The sequence below is a fragment of the Manis pentadactyla genome, chromosome X (genome assembly GCF_030020395.1).
Source record: "Manis pentadactyla isolate mManPen7 chromosome X, mManPen7.hap1, whole genome shotgun sequence".
NCBI lineage: Eukaryota > Metazoa > Chordata > Mammalia > Pholidota > Manidae > Manis > Manis pentadactyla.
This window is the reverse complement of record NC_080038.1, coordinates 12,981,948-12,999,460: the sequence shown is the minus strand read 5'-3', so window position 1 is coordinate 12,999,460 and position 17,513 is coordinate 12,981,948. Positions and strand designations below refer to the sequence as shown.

Below are 17,513 nucleotides of genomic sequence, written 5' to 3'. Positions count from 1 at the left end.
TGGATTCTAGAAGTATTTAGGAGGCCGACTCTGAGGGACTTGGTAATGGCTGGTAGAGTAAATTGTGACAACACCCTGGTTTCTGTCACTTAGGCCCCATGATGGGCCAGGGAACTCAGGAGGGGGAGAGATTGGATCCCTAGGCCCCACCTACTCTTTGCAGCCAGAGGCGGGGCAGCTAGGGGGAAGGGGTCAGGCAGTCTTGGCACTGGCCAATGTAATCATCTGAGCCCCAGATTCTGAAGGGAGGGTTATGAAAACAATGAATGGGCCAGAAAATGAGGAAAAAAGAGAACCTTACATAGTCAACAGACAGGGAGCACCTTCAGCCAGTAGCTTTAAATACATTTTCTAAATTCATATACTTTAAACAGGTCAGAACTTGTAAGCAGTAGGGGCACGGGGACTCCTGCCGCTTCAGGCCTTGACCGGGCCCAGCTGGAGGACACGGGTTTGGCCAGTGGCCTGCTGCTAGGGTGACCAACTATCATGATTTGCCTGGGACTGAGGGGGTTCCTGAGGCATGGGGTTTTCAGCTTTAAAACCCAGGCTGTCCTGTGCAAACCAGGATGAGTTGGTCATTCCACCTGCCAGGGGGGGTGTCATAACATGGACAGCTGGGCTGGTCAGGGCTAAAACAGTGGAGTCTCAGTTTAGCCTGGGGGCCCAATATGGCAATGCCTCCACAAAGCGGAACGGGAGTTTGGGAGTGGAAGAGGCAAGAGCATATCCTAGGCCCTTTCAGATAGCTTCTCCGGGTCCAAGTGAAATGCCCTAGGACCTGGAGAACCCCATTATGCTTGCCCAGAAACTAGCTTGCACCCCGTCGTCCTCGTAGTCCCACCCACCTGAGGGATTCATCCATGCATTTCAGGTGAGTGAGTGAATTGTTTGGTTGGCCAGCATCTGGGACTTGTGAGGCCTGAACCAGACATGGGAAGATTTTAAACTAGGTTCTGGGTGAGCAAAACTGTTTCTTTACATAATGCATCCCTACAGCCTGGAACTCTTGGTTGGAAAAGACTTTTTTTTTTTTTTTTTAAGAGGAACAAAATGCGGAATCATTTGTACCAGGAGACCATTTGGATCTTAATTTGCAAAGTGACCATAGCCCTCCATTATTTATAACTCTTTTGAAACCAAATAACAAGTTTTTTTTATCTTCAAATGCTTCTTGCCCCCACCCCAACTATTTCTCTTGCAAAATAAACCTGAGTAAATAAGCAGAAAACATGTAAACAGTGGGTCAGAGGACCCCTCGGAACAGGAAGCTAACGAAACAGATTTTTCCTGTGAAGGCCTGGCCTGGCGCAAGCCTTCAGCTACCTTCAGAAACGCAGAGAGAAACAGAGGGTGAGGTGACACAGTTATCCAACACCAATCACACCAGTGACAGAGAAAAGTATCAGAGTCCCTTGTCATGGTGGACAGCAGCAGCAGGAGTGCCTTCCCAATGGGTTTCAGCCCCAGGCAAGTTCAAGTTCACTATGGATTCAATGTGACCAAAGAAAATGACAATAAAATGTTCTTGGGGTGAAAGGGTTATACCCAACTTTATTTCCAGGTGGCACGTCAGTCACTAAAATCCCGTTCACTCAGAGCAAGTCTGCAGGCAGCAAGCCAGTCTCTGCCTCTGGGCCCCTCTGTCCACACAGCCGTCCTCTGGGCCTCTGTCCTCAGCACTGCCACCACTCCAGCCTCTGCTCTGCTCTCCTGCAGCGTTGCAGCCCTGCCACTGTGTCGCACCCAGAGCACTGGGTGGAGCTCTTTTTATAGAGTCAACAGCCATGTAGCAGGTGTGCAGTGAGCTAGTCAACCAGGGCCAGGTGAGAATCCTGGCCACAGGAACTCTCATTTTATCCACAAGGAGTAACGAGGAATTCAGCACGGAGAAATAAAAGAGAGAGGGAAACTCAGGGGAAGGTGTGGAAAAAGGAAGGATGAGATTCCTGGAGCCACATGGCTCAGACAGTAAGGGATCGGGAAAGGCCCCAAATGGGACTTGGGTATTTGGAAAAAACCTCCAATCCCACCTTGTCTGGGATGAGTCCAAGAGTGAAAATGAGTTTTGTCATTTCTCTGTGCCTTTCTGTGTCACTTTATGAAGAGTGGGTGTTACCTCAAAACTGCCTACAGTATATTCTTTCCCAAGCATAAAGGACATGGTGGGTAAGAGCTTCAGTAATAGTATCAGCATTTTAAAAAGGTTTTCTATTTCACATACACTTTAAATAGGTCAGAATTTTTAAGCAATTGTTGTGGGGGAGATACAGTTTATTCTTTTCTGGTAATGTTTGATTTTTAAAGCCAGCTTTATGGGTGGGAGAAGTCCTAAAAATTATTCATCACAGATTTTTATTTTTGGATGTTTGTCTAAAATCCTAACATACATACAGAAAAGTATACCTATTATTAAGTGTACAGCTTGAAGAATTTTCCCAAACAGAACACCCATGTCACCAGCCCCCTACAGTGACGGGCACCACACCAGCCCCCAGAAGCCCCCCATGCCCTCCTGCCAATAGTGACCACTATCTTCCCACAGCATAGCTTGCTTGTGTCTCACACAAGAATTTTTCAATCATAGCTTTGTGTACAAGTACCCCCCCCAAAAAATCCTTCTAATGAATGCTGTTTAGGGAGGAGGGCAGAAATTCTGTTATGGTTTCCTTTCTCCGGCTGCTCTGAGTTAGGCCTTTTAAACAGGAAGTTCCTGAGCTGGGTCTCTGCTGTTGCAGGGTTTGGGGCAGGCTGGTCTCTGCTGCCCGGAGCGCTGCCCAGGCTGCAAGCCAGGAGCCTGCCCTTGGTGCCACCTCGGCCAAAGGCAGCCACCAAGCTAGCCTCATGTACCCCGCTAAAGCCTCTGTCAGGTTTTGAAAAGACACGTGTCTGGAAGCCTTGAGGACAGGACAGTAAAATGGCAGAAAGTCCCCTGAACGTATTGGCCTTCGGGCAAGGAGGGCCAGGCCAACCACTAAAATGGCATGTCCAATGTGCTCATTTTTCCCCAACTACCAAACTGAGGGTGGTTGATTTCACTTCCTCCTAGTTTTCAGTGTGCTTTCTGCCCCCTTTTCTTGTTGCTGCAGGAGGCAAACAGTACGAATGTGGGAATCAAGCTATGGGAACATACATCATAATGTGTCTGGAGTGGCATCAGAAAAGACTTATTTGTTCTCCTGGGCTGTGTAGTGCCGAGTGATTGAATGCTCGCCAAGCTGTCAGTTTTATGAAACAAATTCCCTAACCCCCTTGGCCCGGAGCTTTGCTCAGCCTGAGATGGAAAAGAAATAACTTTTAATAGAAAACTCATTGCTAAAATCTAAGATAAGATTTCAGAGTTACTTCTCTCCTAAGAATAAAATGAAATATTGAAGAAAGCATTCGATGGGGAACTCTTAGGGAAACTTACTGCTCAGTTCTTGGTTAACAAACTATGTTAATAAAAATATTTAGACCTTTGTGATGCATAATGCATTTTTATTCCTAGTGAGCTGGTCTGTTTGTATACACAGATGTTTCCTGCGACCCTTCTATCTATCATTGCTTCTACTTTTTCTGAAACAATATTTCTAACAGGAAACAGAATCTTATGTTAAGAATCTAAGCCCCTCACAGACCCTGTTAGTTTGAGTGAGGGCGTTTTCATTTCTTGATTTGATATTTGGTGGGAGATGGGGGGGGGGTGGGCATCTTCTTTTATTTGAAAACAAGGAAAATACTTTGAACAAAAAGATGGCACAATGAATTCACTATATCAGAACATTATTAGACAATTCTTCCTTGGCTCCAAAATTGGAGCTGACCGATTCCTCCAGGCACATTCATTGCTGAAGGGCTAGATGGCTTTTCAGTCTCCACTCTCCCTGTCAAAGCTGCCATGAGTAATGCCTGCCCTTTCTTTCATACAAACCATAGGTGTGTTCGACTGGGTTTGACAGATTTTCCAAAGCATTGTTCTCACAGAGCTGCAGTTTCCTTTCCAGCACCAGGAACGCTGTGGCAACACAGCTCACCAGCCTGGTTTCTCTGCCACTCTTTGGAGCACATGGAAATCAGTTAAAAATAAAATCCACAGGCCAGTGTGCTAAGGAAGGAAATGAGGTTTTACACATCAGCACTTAAAAAAAAAAAAGAGAACCTGTCTTAATTGAAAAATGGCACAATGCCCTAATGAAAAATTAAGCGTCAGGATTCCATCCCTAATATCTCAGTGATGAGTGTATATTTCCTCCTGTGGCTACCCTGTGAGCAAATTCTGAAATAATCAGGCAATGTGTTGAAATAAGATATCATTCGGCATGACTATAGGAGTGAGGCACCGCCCTGTCTGGCTGACTTGTCAGTTACTGCCTAATGCCAGGAGAGGAAGGTTCTGGCTCTTCAGAGTTTCATTTTTTTTAACATCTTAGTAAATTTTGTGTCTCTATGATTGTGAAACTATTAAATACTCATTTCAGAAAATTTACAAACATAGAAAGCTGACAAGAAGAGAATAAATATCATTTGTAATCCTGCCACCCAGAGACGCCACTGTCAATGTTTTGGTTCACGTCCTTACGGGTCTTTTTTTTCCTATACACATATCCTTTATCTTCTCCAGGACTCTGGAAGGTATATTCCACAATTCAAAGTCTTCTCGTGCTTAAATCGATTTTCCCCACAAACCTCTGCTAACATACTTTTCTCTAATTACCAGCTTCAAGAATGAAAAGGTGTCTATTTTATTATGTCTCATGTATGACAAAAAATTATTTTGGCATATTTGCTCCCCCCTCTTCTACTGACCCTCTCCCTACCCTCACCTGGTTCACTGCCGGTATCCGCAGCACCTAAAACAGCGCCTGGTGCCTAGCTGTTGCTCAATAAGTCTTGTTGAATCAATGAATGAATGGCAAGAGTTAATGCTCATGTTACTTCAGGAGGTGAGTGCCGACTCCTGAGGCCAGCCTCTTTCCCCTTCCTTTGCTGCCTCTCTGGAGCAATCCAATTAAGCCATAGGTCCCCACCACTGTGTCCTGGGTCTGCTGTCCCTGATCTTCCATATGGGGAGGCTGTGACAGGTGGCAGTAAAGAGTGCCCAGTCTTTGGAGTCAAACAGACCAAATTCCCAGGTCTGCAGATTACTACATAATGGAGCAAGTGTCTTAATCTCTCTGGGCTTCAGAGATGCCGTCTGTAAAATGGGCAGTGGTGATACTTGCCTGACAAGATTAATGACAGGCATGCATAATGCCTGGTACACAGGAGGGATCCAGAATCTGTAACTACTTGTATTGTTGCCACTTCTCTTTCCAATGAGAACATGGATGAAGGGCCCTAGGGTCCCCGGAACATTGCCTTTCTCTCTTCAAATGTGCAGTCGTTTCAGCTAATGAGTAGAGGAGACTTCCTGGTGAGTTAGTGCATGCTTCTATGCCAAGTAAACCCGAAATGGCAAAGAATCAGTGGCCTTTCTAATAATCTGTGTTTTCACTGCCTTTGCACTGCTTCCTCTGCAGCAGTGTCTTGTGGGATTGTAACTTGTGTCCACATAACTCCGTCCCTCGGTAGATAGACAGTGAAAGGCCCTTGCATCTTGGAATCCTCAACATGGGACCCACAGTCCTGTAATTGAGTAATCACTCAATATGGATTTATTGAATGAATGAATGAATGAATAGTATCATGTTGGACACATCTTGCCCCATCTCAACCATACCTGTGAGCGTTCTGCAATCTCCTGAATGACAAAAGCAAACCAAACTGTGGAATTAAATCTCGAGCCCTCTGAATCTATAATGTAAACTTCTGACAGCAGATGTATAAGTATTGGTTCTACAAAGCCCCAGCTTAGGGAAAAAAAATATACTTCCTCTTGTTCCCATGGTGAAGTCCCTGGATTTGCTGGCTGGCATGTAAGGCTCTTTAGAAGGGAGGCGTGTCATTGGGTGCACAGTAAAGCCCCTATCTGCAGCTCTTAGTTTGAGTTATATGTGTGTTGGTATCTCTTTCCCACAGAATCTGATGAGTTGGCATTTCTTTTTGACAGCATCTCAAATCTTGTGAAAGTCAGTGCCGGGGGCTGGTGTTTAACAATATCTCAGATGATGGCAGGACAACCTTGATAATGAAAAAGAAAAGGTTTAAAAGACGGCTTCTTACAGTTCTTCTGGAAAACTAAAAGTTCTGCAAGGAAGAGCTTTGGAACTTCCCAGAACAAAGGCTTCCTTCAGCATGGGCTTTTTGTAGGGTGGACTCAAATGACCACACTAACACACGGTCACAAAGGGGTGTTTTCCCCTCTAATTCACAGTGGCAGCAAATTGCTGGTTAGTCCCCAGCCTCCCTTACTGGTTTATGTGTGGCCATGTGACTGGGTTCTGACCAGTAGGATATGAGTGGGAATGACATGTGGACCTCTGTCCAGTCATAGAAGCTTTCCAGGTTTCCCTTCATGCTCTTTTCTCTTCCACTGGTTGTCCAGGATGGATGCAAGTCCCAGGGTAACCTTGGAAGGTGGCACAACCTCCTCAGCCTGGGGAGGATCATTGCATGAAATGGAAATGCCAGATCTCGAGCTCCCACCCAGACTGGTACACAAACAAGAAGTGAGCTTCCATTAGTGAGCCATCACAAGTGTGGAGCGATTTGTTAGGCAACCTATCCTGCCTGAACTGAGTCATACTCCTTGGGTGTTTAAAGAAAAGTAGCTGACAGTTTTCAAAGGCCTTTTACGTGCCAGGAATAAGCCCTTCAGTAGCCCTGCACAGTTACCTTCATTTTACAGCTGGAGATACAACTCCAAGTGTGTGTGTGTGTGGCCGGTGGGGATGTCAGCATTTCATCCACCATGATGGCCCCCGATGTTGGCTCAGAGAGTGGCATCGGATACACTCTCAATGAGGCCTGTTGATGATGGAAAAAAAGAAGGGTTACGGAGGCAAAGTCATACGTCTCCAACGGGAAAACGCTGGACCCACTGTGTCATCCAGTCTGCCTGGCTTCAAGATCCAGCTGTCTCTGAGTATCTGTAGTGCAAGACTTTAAAAAGAATGCGTGGGAAACTAGTGACGGGCCCTTTGAAAAAACATCTTGGTCTCTCATCTCGTATTCCTGATTGGAAAAGGTAACACATAGTTAACAAATGAAAATATGATAGACATCTAAAGCAAAGAAAGGAACAGCCCCCTGTAATTTTATCAGAGAAAACGGGTACAAACTTGGTTTTATTCTTTAAGTTCTTAGCATGTATGAACATTCAATAAAAATTACTTTGCTCTCTGTATAGAAAACCTATATTCTCTCCCGCCACATGACTTTTCCACTTATTTTTCCCATAAATAATTTCCGTGGACATTATTTCCTTGTCGGGACATGCCGATCTGCGCCTCCCTTTGTAACCGCTGGTAATCTTCTGTGTAACGGGCTGCAGTAATTGCCCCGCTCCCTCTGGGTTGTCATTTAGGCAGTGTTCAGTCTTTATAACACAAAAGGGCTGTGATAAACGTGCTTGTGCAGATCTCTTTGGAGAGAATCCTAAGAGGGAAATCGTGAGTTCCCCTCCAGGCTTGTGGCACTGTCTTCCACATGTGGAGAACTATTGCTGCAGAAAGTCCAGATGGTCAACAGACATTGAAGTGGACTCAATGGGTTTACTTCTTCAAGTTATGGTAACAAAGAACAGTGGAAGAAAGGGTTTCTAGAATCTCCAAATGGTGCAGAAATGCTCGATGCCCAGTGCCTTCTAACAGTGAGAAGGACTGGCCTCCTACCTGGAGGAGGTGGCACCTTCATGCTGTTGCCTGGTTTCTCTGTGGCCTCCCAGCAATGAAGTCAGCATTGTCTGGAAGGTCCAGGCTGATCAGGGCCCCAGCGAAGACACTGTCCCTCACTAAGTAGTGAGGCATGGCTTCCTTTCCAAGGAAGGGGGCAGTGGCTGAGAGGCCAAAGGGAAAAGGAGGAGGAGGAGGCCGTATAGATGTCACCTCAAGGTTCCTGCTGGGACTGAAGCTGAAGGTTGCAGGACACTCACTTCTTAGAACCAGGCATAAACCTGATGTGCCCGGACAGCTTTCAGGATGAGTAGGCGGCTTCAGGCAGATGTCTCTGTCTGTGGGCACAGCTGTGCACTCTCTGAGCTGTCCCTGTCCATGAGGGATGCTCCTGGAATGCTGGCGATGACGATAATTTATTATTCTTTTTTACTTATGATTCTGTTGCCCTCTTTTATTGAGGTATATAAACCGTATGCAGTAAAGTATGGGGAGGGCTCATCTGAAGTGCCGGTGGATTTTTACATGTGTACACACCCCCATAACCACCCCTCAGATCAAAATAGAATCCATTTCCAGTACCCCAGAAGGCTCCCTGGAGCCTTTTTCCAGTCAATATCCCCCAAAGACAACCACAATTCTGATTTCTGTCTCCATAGATGACTTCTGTCTGCTCTAGGATTTCATGTAATGGAGTCGGACAGCGTATAGTCTTTTGTGCCCGGCTGCTTTCACTTAGCTCAAAGCCTGTGAGGTCCATCCACGGTGCTGTCCTAGCAGCAGTTGGTGTCTTCCCGTTGCTGTGCCGTGTCTTACTGTATGGCTGTATCACAGTTTGTTTATCCCTGCTCCTGCTGATGGACATCTGGGTGGTTTCCAGTTTGGGGCTATTGCAAATAAAGCTGCTACGAACATTCTTGAACATGTCTTTTGGTGGCCATATGTAGAGCTGTCTTAATGTTGCCTGTGCTAGCATTTGACAAAGATGGAGCTTGCAAAAATCAAACAACAAAAACAAAACCCCCAACTTACTCCAGGTTTCTCAGAAAGAATGAAGCAGTTGCCATGCACATGGCTGGTCTTGAATCTGACTGCTTCTCGCCTTCGGGAGAAGGAGCGTCCCAGGGGGAGAGGCCGAGGCTCTCTGGGGCTCAGCTTGGCTGCAAAACAGACATCATCTCTGAGGACTGCCATCCTTCTGCAGCCAAGTTCTCCAGCATACAAATGACTCCTTTCAGGGTAAGCTGGGGTCTTTGGAAGGGCCATTGGCTGCCACAGGCACTGTGGGCTGTGATCTGGGCTCCAACATCAAGATTTTCCCATTGGCTGCTCCCAGAAGACTGGGTGTAGACAACTTCCAAAGATGCCCAATTTACTTTGAGGGAGCTCAGACCTGGGGAAATGTGGCCTATTGCCTGACCCTGGGACACCAGGAGGAATTTCATTTCGGGGAATGAAGAAAGGAATGATAAGCCTGCACCCACACAGAGGTTGTTCTCAGACTTTTTGGTGTCTGTGGCCCCTAGACCAGTGGCCCTTTCTTCCCAGAAGCTCTGGGGGCGATACCTGTGTGCTTACAGCCACTCCCTCGGCTCTCTGCAGCAGGACCTCTATGCTGCCCCTGGGAGCATGCTGGGCCCAGGCCGTGGGCAAGCAAGAGGTGCTGGAGTTTATGCGCCCGGGGGCAGCCCCAGAGCAGTGCCGCAGTGCAGCCGAGAGACAGCCGCCCCAGCGCTTCCCGCTCAGTGCGGGTAGTGCTGAGGTTAGCTCCAGAGGCACTGAGCCTGCTGCCCACTGCGGGCCATGCCTGCGGGCCGGCTCCCCCACCACAACTCCTGGGACCCCTCCCACCTAAACTGTCTGCACCTGAGTCTGTCGGCTTTCAGGGAGACTCCAAACAAAGCCATGCACCTGCCCAAGAGAAATGCTCTCTGGCACACACGGTGATTTCGTCTGGGAACTATGCAAAGTCCACAGCTCCTTTCACATCACCCACTCTGGGCTTCAGCCAAGCCAGGCAGGTGCCTTTGCTGTGGAGAGGTTTGAGATGAGTGTCTGACCCAGGGGAGGGTGGTAATAAGTAGTATTTAATTGTCAAGCCGTAGTGAAGGCACACCGCCTTCGTCCCACTGCTCCTTGTCAGTGCTGCTGCCAACAGTGTGCGCACTGGATGTCACACTGCAGAAAGGGGCAGGTGACAGGAACCCTGTGGGATACCCACCGGCAGTGGGGCGAGTAGATGGGGGTGGCTGCTGCCCTTGGGGATTCCAAGTCACTCTGTAGCCCCAGGGAAATGGCTCTATCATAAAATACAGAAAAAAAAAAAAGGACAGAAATTATCTCTCTGCCATGATAGATCGTTTCCTTAAAAAATAAAACAATAAAGTCAAACAGATAGTTTTGATTAGTTGGGGTCATAAGCCTCCTGCATGAAATTTTCCTTTTGTTTTTGATTTTCCAAAATGTAGTCGTAATGTAGGTGTGAACATTTTTAAAAGAATTCTAAGATGAATCTTTATGTGGAGGAAAATCATAACACACCAAGCAGTTTGTCCAGTTTGTTTCTAATCTTTTCTTGGAGGGCTATTTTTCCACATAACTTAGGACAGGGACCAGAGGAGGAAGGTGGGGCTTGGGGCAGAGGGCTGTAACTAGATATAACATTTGATGATTTGAGTTTGAATTTGCAGTTCTGGAAGGATAAACACACAGCCCTATCTCTGCAGGGCTGGGGCGATCCAGAGGCCTACAGCATTTGGTGGTGGGGGGGGCAGGATGTCCAACTGCAGACACGGGTGAGAATTCATCTGCGTGGAGGGCACAGTTGGAGCGGGGTGGCGGGGTGGAGGTGGGGGGGTGCTCGAGGGTGCAAATAAACCTGCTTGCAAGGGTCAGCCTGTGGAGGGGAGACGGGCTTAGGGTCCTTTTGTCTGGCTCTCCTTGCAGCCCCGGCAGATTTAGAAGCAGATGAGCTGTTTAAGTTACATTCTATTAACCTTTCCCTGGGGCTGTGTTTGCCTTGGTTGATCCGGTACACCACAGCACACACTCTGTAATCGTTCTGCTGTTTCACTGATTGTGGAATTAGAAGCCTCCGCTGTCTGGTAAAAGTAGGTCAGCGAAGTTCCCGTCTTTGCTCTGCCACTCAGAGATTTCTGAATGGCAGCGTAGGGGAGCCTGGGTGCATCATAACACGCAAGCAGAAGAACAAAGGTGATCCCTCACTGACGGTTTTGAGCGTGAGTCATTCTTTTCTCCAACAGGGGCACATGTGGGCAAGGGCTCCCGGCTTCCAGGTGCTGGGGAGAAGTCAGCCAGGCACCGAGCGGCACAGTCACTGGAAAGCAAAGAGGTGCTTTGATCAGGGCCTCACTCTCCAGGTCTCCTCTTCCTGTGGCTCTCTGCCATTTCCTTTCCCCTCGCCACTCCCCTCTGTCACTACCACTACAGAAACCTCTTCTGTGATCTGCAGATGGAAAAGCTGGAGGCACAGGACCCCATTCCATTGTCCCCCCTCCTAGAAACCACCTTGGCGAGTGTTCTAGATGTAAGGCCTCTCTTACCCCCCTTCTCCTGAACGTCCTTCTCTCCTCTTGGCATCTTATTCCTTTCCCATATTATTCCAGCTTCAGGATACTGTTGGCCAGGCAGAGCCCACAGAAAGTGAAATTGCAGAGCCTTAAAATAAAACAGTTAAGCCTTTAGGTAGCCCCCAGGAAAAAAGCAAATTGAATCAAATTATTAAGGCCTAGACATTGTCAAATTCACCATACAGACATTGCTGCTGCCAAGTGATTAGATAGGGCATGCTGTGGATGTCTCTCCTGCTTGCTCTCCTTTTTTATTTTTAAGATGAACAATTTTTGTTTAAACTACTTCTTTCTTCTCGCTCCAGACAATGGCAATCATAATCATATCCGAACAAAACATACTGCTTGTGTGTGTTCATGTTTAATTTGAAAAATGATAATAGTTATTTCTTTGAAGTCTCATGCTCACCCAGAGCTACCCTGCCATTGGCTGCTTTAGAATCCAGAATTTCCTAGAGGAAGAGAAGAATAAATCAATGTAAAATGATGTAATAAAACCCTCTTCAGTAACAACCAGGTAGTAAATTAACATATACATGACCTTTGAAATGATCATGTACAGGGAAGTGAAATGCAGCAAACAGCTGGCGGGGTGCCTGCCCTTGACTAATAGGCTGAGAGATACAGCTGCTGGGAAGATAGCTGAGAGTAAGCCCGAAATGCGGAAAGCTGTCTTTTATTAGGAAAAAAAAGAAAAATCAGATCCTTCCTTTGACAAACCCGAATTTCATTGAGATTGACAACATTTACCTTTGCCGAGCGTACATTTAACAAATGAGATTGAACACCCACCGCACTTGGTTTCATCTAATTTAATTTGACAGCCAAAGAAGCAGGTAGGTAGAGTGATGTACTTACAGAGGAGGTAAGAATGCCTTCCCAGGGTTAAATGACAGGGCTTGCCGGATCAGGCTTAAGTGAGTTATCTCCTCTGTTGCTTTTGTATTTGTTCCGTTTTGTTTTATTTTTTCAACTGATATATAAAGTACATAAAGTGAGCTCATCTTAAATGTACAACTTAATAAGTTTTTGCCAATACATATGTTCATATAGCCACCATCCAAGTCAAGATATAGAATGCTGCCACACCTGCAAAAAGTTCACTTCCCAGTTGATATAATCCCCCTCTCCTGCCTTCAAGGTCACTACTACCCTGACTTCTAACAGTGTGTGAAAACAGTCGCCTGTTTTTGAACTGCATGTAATGAGTATCATACAGTATGTCCTGTTGTGTCTATCTTCTTTCACTCAATGTGAACTTCACCCCTGTTGTTGCATGTATCAGTCATGCTTTCTGCTACTGATCTGTGATAGTCCACTATGTGAATGTAGCCCAGCTTATGTATCTTGATGGACATTTGAGGGTGTTTTGGGTTCCCCCCTTGCATCCTGTTTTAACTCATATTTCTAGATGTCTATGGAAGGGCATCCGAAAATAAGCATGAGAGTTTGCCCCTGGTGAATTTGTTCCAACCCGGTAGCAAAACTCCACTCATCACATAAGCAAGCATTCTGCATCCTGGATGATGGCACTGCCTTGGGTCATCTTTCCCCTAAGAATCAAACCAGTTCTCATCTCATCCCTTACGGAACTGTGGGGCAAGGAGGCTGCTGCTTCTCCTCATCTCCTGTACCCCTGAGATGGAAGAAAGGGAGGTGAGCAGGGCCTGTGGCCAGTCATATCAAGATTGTTCAGCAAACAGATGGGGAGGTGGGCCTTGAGCTGGTTTGAAGGCAGCTAGGGAGGGAGAAGAGCAGTTTCTCATCTGGAGTACCCATTTATCTGGCACCATGCCTACCTTTGGGCAGACTCAGGGACGCAGCTTAAATTTGGGCATCTTTCCTGATCATTCTGACATCTTCCCACCTTCTGAATCTGAGAAATAAAGAAACCATCCTTATCTCTTCTGAAGAAGCTGACCAGGCAGCTGGGCTAGAGCGTGCGTTTGTCACTGGGCAGAAACGGGGCACAAGGGATTGTTTTCCCAGAAGGCCACCCCCTCCCTGCAGCTGATGGGTAAGGCAAGCAGCTGTACTTACAGGTGTGGCCGGGTTGGGGACTTCTGGGAGGGACGGGTCTGCAAGCTGGATCCGGTGGTGTGGAAATGAAGGGAGAGGGCAAGCTGTTTAACGGTCCCATGTTGCCTGGGACCTGCCTGGGACCTGCCTGGGACTGTTGCGGGTTAAACACTGAAAGTCCCGGGGTCCCGGAAAGCCCCTCTGTCCAGGGTGCCTGGTCACCCTAAAGGAGAGAGAGACCATTTCACTCACCTGTGCATTCTGTTACCAAACGTTACTGAATTTGTATTACACACCATGCACCTCGCAAGGTTGTGGGCTTGGAGTGCTAATTGACAGGGCAGTAGTGATCCCCGCCATGCTTCCAGAGTACTTCTCTAGAGAGAGAGATGGGTTTAGAAGTGATTACAATCCAGCGCAGGGCTTGCTTTGATAGAGATAATAAGGCCATGAGCACTTTAATTGGGAAAATCCCGGAGGCGGTGGAAGCAAGTGGGGAAGACAATCCACTACCAGTTCTTTATCTCCTTAGCATATCCACAAAGTTCAGAGCTGCTCCAAAAAGCAGTTTACAGCAACCTGCTGCATTCAAAATGTCTGTGCAACAAAGAGGGTGGGGGTGGGGGTGCTAAAGAAGTAGGCAGATTCAGGTCTCCTGATGTAATCCTTTGTGGTGCTCAGACCCCCGGGGGCTTCTCTCTGCCACATTTCTTCTCCCATTCACAGGGCACCCCCATTGAGAGGTGCAAAGCAGCCAGTTGTGTGATGAACAGGAGATCTTGGAGTTGTCCCCACCGGTGAATTCATGGTGACAAGCCAAGTTCCTGCATCTTTGCGAGTCATGTGGATAAAATGCGGTAGAGGGGGCAGGGATGATGTTCCAGGTTTAATAATGCAGTATGTTTGTAAACAGGGCTCTGGGAGTGAAAGTGAGGGCCAGATTCTCTGTGTGTTGTGTTACAACAGAACAACATGTACTTCTAAGTATCTAAAACGAATGGACATGTGCTCTTGCCTAAGAGGCCCAGTTGTTGGTTCAAAACAAAACAAAACAAAACTTTTTCATGCATTAGAAATACATGGCAGCTGTTGTAAGAGCAAAAGGCTAGCCCAGTGAGTGGAGTTTCGTTCCTTCATTCATTCACTTGTTCATTTTGACATAGATGCTGCTGAATGTTTTACTCTTCATGCAGCTGTCACACAGATAAAACAAAACAGAACAATTCTCCAAAACGACAGCCCTCATCTCCACAAGGAGGTCTCAGCATTCAGCCCGGGTCAGAGACACAGCCAGGCAGGATGAGTCCTGAATTTGAGAGTCTCTTTCTGGTATGCCTCAGCCTAGGGGGTGTCAGTGGGGTGTCCTTTTATGGATGTCTGTGGAAAAGGTAAGAGTGGAGGATTTTTCTAAAGAAGAGTTTTCATTCTTTTCATCGTGTGTTAGCAATAGGGCAGATACTTTGTGTTGGGTTTTCTTTCTTCTTCTTTCCCTGCCTTTGCCATTGAGCAATGGAAACAGGGTCCTTCCACGATACTGCTTTTCAATGACATGGGAAGCAATGCACCCACCTGCTCTGAGTACTGACTCTGGGGGTTCCCACTTATCCTGCAGCTCTTTCCTGTCTGGCTTGTGACAGGTTAAGAAGGGACCAGGGTGCCCTCCCCTAGGTGAAACTCCAGGGTTTCCTTTGCAAAGAAGCAAGAATGGAGACTTAGCCATAAGGAAAAAAGTACTCTTCCCCTGCAGTTTGACCATGCCTTCCTTTGTAGCTTGTTCAGTAAGCTTGTCCTGATTTATGGTTTTTTGCCATCTGGTTTATTTCTCTTGTTTTGTATTGTTTTAAATATGCTCGAGGCCATCTTTGAGTCTTCTTAAAAAAACACAAATTAAAAAAGCAAATCATATGAGTGTCATTTGAAGGTTAGGGATGAAAGAGAAGTTTAAACAGGACTCGGATCTTCCCTGTGAAGTTCAGTAGCTAAAAATAAAGTTCTTTTTTACTTTGTTGATTACGTAATAGAACACAGTTCTTAGATGTGAACGCCATGGAATGTCTCAGCTGTTGGGAGAATTCTTGTTTGGGTTTTCTTTAGCGGAGGCGCAAGAGTTCTATCAGATGACTGAATTCATTTAGTTAGTGACTGAGCACCTACTAGGTGCGAGCCACTTTGCTGGCTGCCCTTGGGGATCACTTTGTGATGCTGATGAGTTTTAACCAGAGACAGGACTTACTTTCACTTGGTCTAGTCAGTTTTCATTCTGTTAAGCCAAGTTACTCTTTCCAAAGGAAAAGTTGCACGAGAAGGGACTGGGGAGGGCACCCTTTTGTAAGAGGAAGGGGTGGAGTTGATTTGGGGCAGTCTTTGTTTTAGAAAGAGAAGGTACTCTGGGTGCTGTGTGCTGTGTTCTGGGAAGCCATGAAATATCAGTGACCTGGATAACTATGTTTAAACCATGTTCTTATTAAAACCAGAAGTCCTGGCTTTCCCGGACAAAGAAATTCTGAAACAATTTTGGAAATACATTCACAAGAGTGGAATTCATAAATGGAACTGTGTACAGCCATCAGCTGCACTGTTTAGACATGAAGTTGGATGAGCAAAGGGGAAATTTTACAAGTATGGATTCGAAGCTTTTAAATGAACTTGCCTAATTGGTAGTAGTGATGTAGAGCATCTTGCTGGGAGGAAAACAAATCTCGTATCTGAAAATGTTCTCTTAGATGTAAAAGCAAACACAGCTTCAAACAATGTTTGGGAAAATATCTTGGTTAAGGATTTCGGAAGCGCTGTAAGGATCCTGGATTAGTGCCTGGCCCTTGGTAAATCGCTCCACACAATGTAGAAGCCTTGTCAAGAGGTTCCTAAATTCAGCCCGGCTGACCTTAGAACTACCTGAGGTAGGGGGTCGGCGAGTGGTGGCTGAGGACTTGTACATTCCTGGACCCCACCAAACGTCCTGGGTCCGGCTCTTAGGGGTCAGACAGAGGGCGCTGCTCAGAAGGGCATGGTCTTTCTCTGTTGCTGACTGCCCCTCGCCTATGTTTTCAGGGCCTGCCAACCGCCTGTGACAACAGCATTCTGTCTTTGGGCAGGTTATTAGGACTTGGAACCAGCTTACAGTTGGCCTTGCTGACAGAGGGTCCATCTGCCTCTCCAGGGTGATGGCCAAGGTTCTGCTTTGCTCTGAGCCAGTTTCATAGCTTAACTCTCAGAAAGTGACCTTCTTCATGGGGAGTTTGGTGATCAGCCCAGCTTGAGAACTGCTAGCCTGGTCCATTTCTCTGGACCGGATCCTATCCATACCATCCCAGACAACTTTTGGCCGCATGGCCATGACATAGCATCTCGGCAAATGCCATTGGCTCTGGATTATACGTTTATTCACTAGATGAAGCCCAATTTTAAAATACAATCAGCTATATGATTCTGTCAAATGACTTCAAATCAAGTCGCATACAGTGCTTCTCAAGGTTTATTTTTGTTTGATATTATTCCGCTAAGTACTCAGGACATCTGACTTCTCCTAGGTGGGTAGGCTAGTACCATATGTGGCTTTTGGGTCCCTCTTGTATCCGGATGGTTAAAGGGACAATTGATGAAAAGAGATAAGGGTGAATGGTGGTGAGTGAGTGAACAAGAACCAGGCAAGGTTCTGTCCACACACACACACACACACACACACACACACACACACACTGGCCCAGCATCTTTACAGGGACCTTACAAACCCCATTTCCCAAGTGGGCGGGTGGCGTGATGCTCCCAGGTGGCAGGGCCTGGGACAGAGCCAGCATGCCAGTCCAGCCGGCAGGATTTTCCACGGCACCCGGTTCCCCCACTTGCTTCCACCCAAAGTCTCATCCTGAGTTTTCTTCTTTTTATTATCTCTCCAGAGCATTCTAGATGTTCCTGGGTTCTGCTCTGGGGTCCAGCTGGGAGCTCTGGTTTGGCCCCAGCTGGGCTCATCAAGGATCACTCACTTCTCCAAGACGTCCAGCATCTATTTGGAGGAACAGCACAGTTCTAATCTCATTTGGCATGTTTGAGAGCAATCACAGGTAGTGCCATTCGCTTCTGAATTATACACATTTCCCTTCATCTGTAGAATGTAATTAAGAAAAAAGGCTCGACGAATACCAGATTCCAA

General features: G+C 46.7%; 1 protein-coding gene across 12 annotated transcripts in view; it reads left to right on the top strand.

Annotated features, from left to right (window-relative positions):
* Positions 1-17,513, top strand: part of RAI2 (retinoic acid induced 2) — a 347,676-nt gene that overhangs the window by 303,494 nt on the left and 26,669 nt on the right. For 2 of the 12 annotated variants that reach the window (XM_057496073.1, XM_057496071.1), the window contains exon 1: positions 8,805-8,993. The exons of the other annotated variants lie outside the window; for them this stretch is intronic. In XM_057496073.1, coding sequence (XP_057352056.1) covers positions 8,820-8,993 — 174 coding nt within the window. In that variant the 5' untranslated portion in view covers positions 8,805-8,819. Of the gene's footprint in view, positions 1-8,804; positions 8,994-17,513 lie in introns of those variants that run through there. 12 annotated transcript variants of the gene reach the window in all.